This window comes from Sylvia atricapilla, chromosome 1, assembly GCF_009819655.1.
Source record: "Sylvia atricapilla isolate bSylAtr1 chromosome 1, bSylAtr1.pri, whole genome shotgun sequence".
Taxonomy (NCBI): Eukaryota; Metazoa; Chordata; class Aves; order Passeriformes; family Sylviidae; genus Sylvia; species Sylvia atricapilla.
The window spans coordinates 151,533,856-151,540,551 of record NC_089140.1 but is presented as its reverse complement, the minus strand read 5'-3'; the positions used below and the strand labels follow the sequence as shown (position 1 = coordinate 151,540,551).

At 51.2% G+C, this 6,696-nt stretch overlaps 1 protein-coding gene across 1 annotated transcript; it reads right to left on the bottom strand.

Annotated features, from left to right (window-relative positions):
- Window positions 1-698: 698 nt before the first annotated feature.
- Window positions 699-6,003, bottom strand: LOC136373413 (ly6/PLAUR domain-containing protein 2-like). The gene is made up of 3 exons (XM_066338330.1): window positions 5,952-6,003; window positions 2,912-3,031; window positions 699-1,641 (listed from the first exon to the last, which is right to left on the bottom strand). The coding sequence occupies exons 1-3, from the start codon at window positions 6,001-6,003 to the stop codon at window positions 1,433-1,435; spliced, it is 381 nt and encodes a 126-aa protein (XP_066194427.1). The 3' UTR covers window positions 699-1,432.
- Between the last annotated feature and the right edge of the window lie 693 nt (window positions 6,004-6,696).

The window sequence follows — 6,696 nt, the reverse complement described above, 5'->3', positions numbered from 1 at the left end:
GTCAGGGTGGGCGGAATACTGGGATTTGAGTAACTTCCACTTATTATCCTCTCCGTGGCATTTGCTCCCTGTAGATCTCAGCACTGCCAGGGGGTTTTCAGGGAAGCTGTCAGTGTTTTAGTGGAGCTCTGAGGGCTTTCACCTCCAGGGAAAAAGGGCTCATCATCCTCCTGAGCTCACCTCTGCCAAGGAATGTAAAATTGTCAGGGTTTTCTTCTAAGCAGTACTGAGACGGACCTTGAGAAACTATTCCCTCTGTGCAAGGAGGAAACAGAGCCCCTTGCTTTGGTTTCTTGTGGAAGGATAGTGGGAAAAGGGGAAAAAAATAGGCTTTGTCACAGGAATGCTGTAAACACAGGGACGGTGCATGGGGTGTATCCATGCTTCACTCTACCCTTGCTTCCCAATCATCTGGCTGATCCCTGGCAACTGGAACAGAGGGAATGGCAAATTTCCTGCATCTCTGTGAGCTGGGCACACCTGGCTCATTCATATCTGCTTCCACTCCAGCTGCTTTTACAGCAGACAGAATCAATCCCACATCTGCTCCAAGCAATCCCACAGCTGGGATCCCAGCACTTTTAGCTGATTTTTCCCAGAGCTGAGTGTCTGGGATAACCATTATTTTTCTTACCCTGCAGTTTCTACTCTGAAGGCATGAAGGGAGGGCAAAAATAAGAGAAGAATTTGCTTGGAATAGCCTTTAAAACATCTGGAAAATGAAATCTGGGAGCTCCAACCGCAGCCTGAGCTCAGGCAGAAGCTGAGGGGGCAGGGCGTGTTTGTCTGGCCAGACTTGGAAATTCGAGTTGCAGGTCTGACCTACCCTGGTCTGTCAGTCCAGGGGGTGTCCTGACCTTTCCAGAAATCCATCCCACTCCCACGTGGAAGCCGAGCCCTTCTGAACTCATTCCTTAGCTTATCCTTGGAATTAAGCGCCAGCTCTCCGCAGTTGCCACCCACACCCTGATGGGCAGGAGGTAACTGGGACCAGATCCATCTGCTCCTCTCAGTCAGGACGTGGCACAGGTTGCCCAGAGAAGCTGAATCTGTGGCTGCTCCATCCCTGGAAGTGTTCCAGGCCAGGTTGGATGAGGCTCGGAGCAACCTGGGGTAGTGGAAGGTGTCCCTGCCCATGGCAGAGGGTTGGAACTGGAAGATTTTTCAGGTTCCTTCCAACCCAACCCATTCTCTGTGAGTCCTGACGACCAAAAGCAGCTGAAGGTGAGGAACATCTGCAGAAACAGCTGGAATCTGGAGATCTGAGGGGTTTAAGTCCAGGTGCCCAAACTCTTGGCTTGAATCCAGCGTTGAGGTTGGGGTGAAGCCACACGTCAGCGAAGAAGAACATTCCCAAAGCGTCTAAGAGTTCATGAGGCAGCTTGGCAGGGAGAGTGGTGGGCATTCAGCTGGAGCTGGGACACTTGTGACCTCACAGGGAGCACTGGAGGACGGTGACAGCCACCACGGCCACCACACCCAGCGCTGCAGAGCTGCTCCTCATCCCGCTGTTCTTGGTGTCATCCGTGCACAGGTCGGTGTAGCAGCAGGATTTGGGCTTGGATGCTCCTATCCCGTTGTAGGGGATGCATTCCTCCTCACAGGCCCTGGTCACGGTGAGATTGCCGAAAAAGGGATAACCTGGGAGAGGAGGAGGAGGTGAGAGAGGGGAAAAAGTAGTGAAGGAAAATAGGGTTGAGAAATGCTGATAGAGGAGGTGCTGGACATCCCTGATCCATGGGTGCCTCTAGTCCAGTCTATTTTTTGTGGGAACAGGTCTGCTGACTCTCTCTCGCTCTCCTGCTCCTTCCAAAATCATTCCACCATGAACAAGGGACAGAGTTCCCTGTAGAGGTTTGCATAGTCTATAAATTCAATGTCCATAGAGATATCGGGGTAGGAAAGGCAACACAGAGGGAACAAGTGCAGCTAGTCCTGCTAGTTCACTCTGAGGCTCCAAGTCTGATGGATTTCTCCTCCTCCCTCTTTAAAGTGGAATAGTTCCACCTGGGTTTTTATTAAAGGATAATCCAAGCTGGGACTGGGGAGAGGGAAGGCTCCAAGGAGACCTCAGAGCTCCTTCCAGTGCCTGAAGGGGCTCCAGGAGAGCTGGAGAGGGACTATGGGACAAGGGGTGGAGTGGCAGGGCAAGGAGGAATGGCTTCCCACTGCCAGAGGGCGAATTATGTTGGAAAAACCCTTTTTCTGACCCAGAGATGGGGCAACGGAGAGGTGTTTTATAAAACTTTTATTCTATTTTTAGTCCCATGAGAAGGGTGAGATGGGACAGATGTTACAATTCACACCACCAAAATCAGAAGCCAAACTATTTCCTAATTACAATACATCATAAGCATTTTTCTCCCTATCAGCTTTTGCCCCACAATGTTGCTAATGCTTCTAAGCAAATAATCTATTAAAATGCCCCACGTGGGTCCTGCTACAATACATCTTTTATAGTTCTATTTCGCAAAAAAATCTATTCTGTTTGCAAGGTCATAATTTGTAACTTGTTTCCAGTTCAGTTTCTCTCTCAACAATGTCTGTCCTATCCCACGGCCTTCCCAAGTCGGCACACTTTATCTCAAGGTTTGCTTACAGAGACACGAGGCCGTGTGAGCCTTCTGCCAGCCTTTAAAAATTCTCTACAAATCCATTTCCCCACAGGGCTAGATGGCAAATTGGGAAGGAATTCTTCCCCGTGAGGGTGGTGAGGCCCTGGTGGTTTCTCAGAGAAGATGCGGCTGCCCCGTCCCTGGAAATATCGTAGACCAGGCTGGACGGGGTTTGGAGCAACCTGGGATCATGGAATGTGGGGGTTTGGAGTCCAGGGATCTCTCTCCCAGCCCAAGCCATGCTGGAATTCTCCGATTTGTCCCCGGGGCCCCTTGGGGGGAGTGGTGGCACTCACCTGTCTCCTGGGAGTGCAGCGTCGTGGTGCACACGGTGGCTCTCGGGGGACACACGACGGCTGTCCTGCAGTTGGAAATGTCTGTGGGCTCCCTGCAGGTGTAACATCGCAGGGACTGGGCTGCAGAGGGGACAGAAGGGCTCTCAGGTGACACAGCAGAGGAAGACACACCCAAATCTGCAGCTTTCTGACCAAAACGCAGCGGTGCCCAAAACTGAGAGTGTCTGGAGGCAATGGCAAAGCCTGGATATGCCAAGGGGGGAAAAAGATCAAATCCCAGCACTGGAGTACCTGGGTGGTGTTGCAGGAGCCTGAGCATGACTTTAGAGGCTCAGCAGCCTGAAAAATAAGGATTTAGAGGGACCTGTTCCTTGAGGAGCTTTGCTAGGTCTGAGCATCCTCTGTAAGAACTCAGTCTGGGGAAGAGGAGGCTGAAGGGAGACTTTTTGGGGTCTAAAGCTTCCTCATGACGGGGAGTGGAGGAGCAGCACTGATCTCTTCTCTCTGGAGCAGTGGCAGGATCCAAGGGAATGGCCTGAAACTGTGCCAGGGGAGACTGAGGTTGGATATCCAGGAGAAGAATGGTCAGGCACTGGAACAGGCTCCCCAGGGAATCGTCACAGCATCAAGAGTTCAGGAAGAGTTTGGACAACGCTCTCAGGCACAGAATAGGATTGTTGGGATGCCCCGTGCAAGGCAAAGAGCTGGACTTTGATAATCCTTGTGAGTCCTTTCCAAATCAGGATATATTCCATGAATTTAAAAACCAGCTCCTTCTGCTGGGAGCCGCGTTCCCCAGCTGTGACAGCGGCAGCTCCTTCATCCCTCCCCTCACAGCAACAGCTCCTTCCTGCTTCTTTAAGGGAAATTCTGCAGGAATCGGTGACTGAGAGCAGGATTTGAATTTCAGAGCCGTATCACAGATCCTGAGGGCTGAAATGTGGCCTCAAAACCAGGGGCTACTGCTGCTTTTTAAAGAGGAGATTTACAAACCCTTGCTGGCTGCCACCTGAGGGAGGGACATCTCTAAATATGCCAATCTTGGTCACAGCAGCTCTCAACAACCTCAGTGTGAGCGCTGTCCATCCACAGCCAGCAGACACCGGGCGTGTGGATTTTCTAAAGTCCTGCTGGTGTGGCTGGATGACAAAAACCAGCCTGGTTTGAGATTTTCTCTCCTACTCTCCTTCCACCCGCTGAAAAACAACCTGAAAGCGTCCAGTGCCATCTATTGGTAAAAATTCAACACCGACGCTGTTTTTTTGTTCCCATCCCGCTGTCAGAGGAACCTCTGGGGCATTGTGATAAGCATAAATATTTTTGGAGGCATTTGTTTGAACACCTGACTTCTGAAGGAATTTTTAAGGCATCTGCTCCTCGCAGCAGCTCCTTTGGAAAATTCGGCTTTGGGGTAGAGCCTACACAGTGCAAAACTTCTCTTTGTCTCTTTGCAGATGTAAGAAGGATTTTTTTTTTTTTTAATGGGAATATTTCAATGTTCTTGTATCCATACTCCCTGTAAACAGCAGTGGTGGAGCCATCCCTGTTTATGCCAGCTCAGGACTTCACTAGATCCCTTCCCAATGATCCTTGAGAGGCTGTTTTATATTTTAACAGAGGTAACACATTATCAACAATCACTTGGATGTCTGTGGATGGATGGAGCAGTTCTGGCTTCAGGCACTCGAGAAACCACCCTGCAACCCTTGGGGTGAGGTGGTTTCCATTTACAAACCTCAAAATGTTCATGGATGAGGTGGGAAGTGCCTTGGGGGAATTAATCCCAGTTAAAGGCAGGCTTAAGGAAGGAAAACCTCAAATCCTTCATCTTTCACTGAGTCTGGGTGGGACATTTGGAGGACGTGGGTTTTATGGGAAGGTCGCATGGAAGAGGAAAGCCCAAATCCTTAAGGACTGGGACAGAACTGAGCAGGGACAGCTCTGCATCCTGATCCGAGCCAATAATTCCCTGTTCCTCACTGTCCAACAGGACCTTCTATTCCTGGCTATCAAGCCTTTGGAATATGAACAGACACAGATGTGTCACAGATGTGTCACAGACACATCCCTCAGCCATGACGGGGGTGCTTAGACCAGCTGCTTCCCTCTGTATAATCCCCCCAAAATTATTTCTGCCTGGTTTCCACTATAAAGCACATGGGGTTGATAGCTCTGTTTCCATAAAATTCTCTGAGACCTCGGGTGGTTTCTCAGAAATTCCATTAAATCCAAGACAGGACTGCAGATGGAGATGTTTGATTCCTGTCCAGGCTGCCTTTCCTTTGAGACCTTCCAGGTTCCCAAAGAAACGGCCTGAGGATCTCCGGAGCCCGTGGGCTGTAGGTTAAACCCCTCTGGGTTGGTGCCATCCCTGGAATGCCTGTTCCAGGCAGGGATGTAGCTGCAGTTGGTCACACCAGCACAGAGGAAGGACACAGCGATGGCCAAACCCTGCTGCCAGCTTCCCCAACATCCACACCTACCACAGACCCAGGGGGATTTCCCGTTTCCACCTATCTCCTGAAAAAAGCGAAAATCCTGGAGCTGGGGGTTTATATAAAAATCTCCCCAATATCCTTGGAATTATTTCTCATACCCCCACCCTTATCTGCACTGAAGCTTCACATTCTGGCTTTCAGCACTTCCAGCAGACAGCTGGGAGGTTTTAGGGATGTCGGGAGCTCGGGATGAACATATCCCACGCCATTCCTGAAGGGACAAGGTGGCATCTTAGGTAGATGCTGGCACTCCAAGCTCTTGCCCAGGCTGGCCCTGCCCTGTGCCTTGTGGTTGTCCCCTCCATCACTGGATATGAGTGACAGATATCCAAAGGATGTGCATTGCTCCCAGTCAAGCATCACAGCTCTTCCCACTAGGAATACCTCTACCCTTTCCCATTTCACCCTCTCCTTTGACCTTCTTCAACACAAAAAGCATCATTTCCCCTACCTGGGGGGTTACCAGGTCTTTCCCCTCCCTCCCCTCCCAGGAATTTCCCAGGTAGGGGGCCCCTGGAGTGTTGGGAATGAGGAGCTCTTACCTAACTCCACGAATGCCAGGCCCAGCAGGAATCCCACCAGGAGCTTCTTCATGCTGAGAGCAGATCCAGGCAGCCAGGACAGGTCCAGAGAGCTGCTCCCAGGGAGCTTTATATGTTTTCCCACCCTCCACCACCTGTTGTTGATCCTGTGGGCGGATTCCCTTGGGGTGATCAGGGGAGAGCCCAGCTCCAGTCTGGATTGGGATTTGCAGAGGAACGAGTTCTCTGACGAGGTGACATCACCGCAACGAGCAGACTCCTGCCATGCCTCGGCTCTTCCCCAGGGTTATGTCCTGGGGCTGGTCCCATGGAAAAGGAAAAACACGGCTGGCACTGCAAGGTGTGGCCCCGTGCCAGGGCTTGGATGGGGAATGTGACAAGGTTTGTTTGCTCCTTCCAGTCTGGCTCCACCAGCCCAGAGCTGGCTTGTGTCACACGTGTTGCACTGGCCAACAACTGTCAAGGGGCAAGTGGCAGCAGGCTGGGCTTCCACGTGCTTTGGAGAAATGATTCCATGGGCTGGCACAGATGGGGTTGCCCAAAGATGTCTATTTTTCCCAAATCCAGTCCAAAATCAAGCCTGGTTCCTGGATCCCTTGATTATTAACTGAGCTGCTGGGCTAGGGAATCACTTGGAGGCCAGTGGGATATGGTTCTTCCAAGCCAGGAATTGGGATAAGTCATGTGGTCTCAGGTCCTGGGTCCCGCTGGCAGAGGAGGATGCTCAGCCTTCCTTTGGAAAGCA

Excerpts from the sequence above, each read along its gene's own strand:
- LOC136373413 (XM_066338330.1), bottom strand. The coding sequence starts at position 6,003 with ATGAAGAAGCTCCTGGTGGGATTCCTGCTGGGCCTGGCATTCGTGGAG. Across the intron at positions 3,032-5,951 it reads CCTGGCATTCGTGGAGTTAG|CCCAGTCCCTGCGATGTTAC; the intron begins GTAAGAGCTCCT and ends TCCCCTCTGCAG. Across the intron at positions 1,642-2,911 it reads GCTGCACTCCCAGGAGACAG|GTTATCCCTTTTTCGGCAAT; the intron begins GTGAGTGCCACC and ends CTCCTCTCCCAG.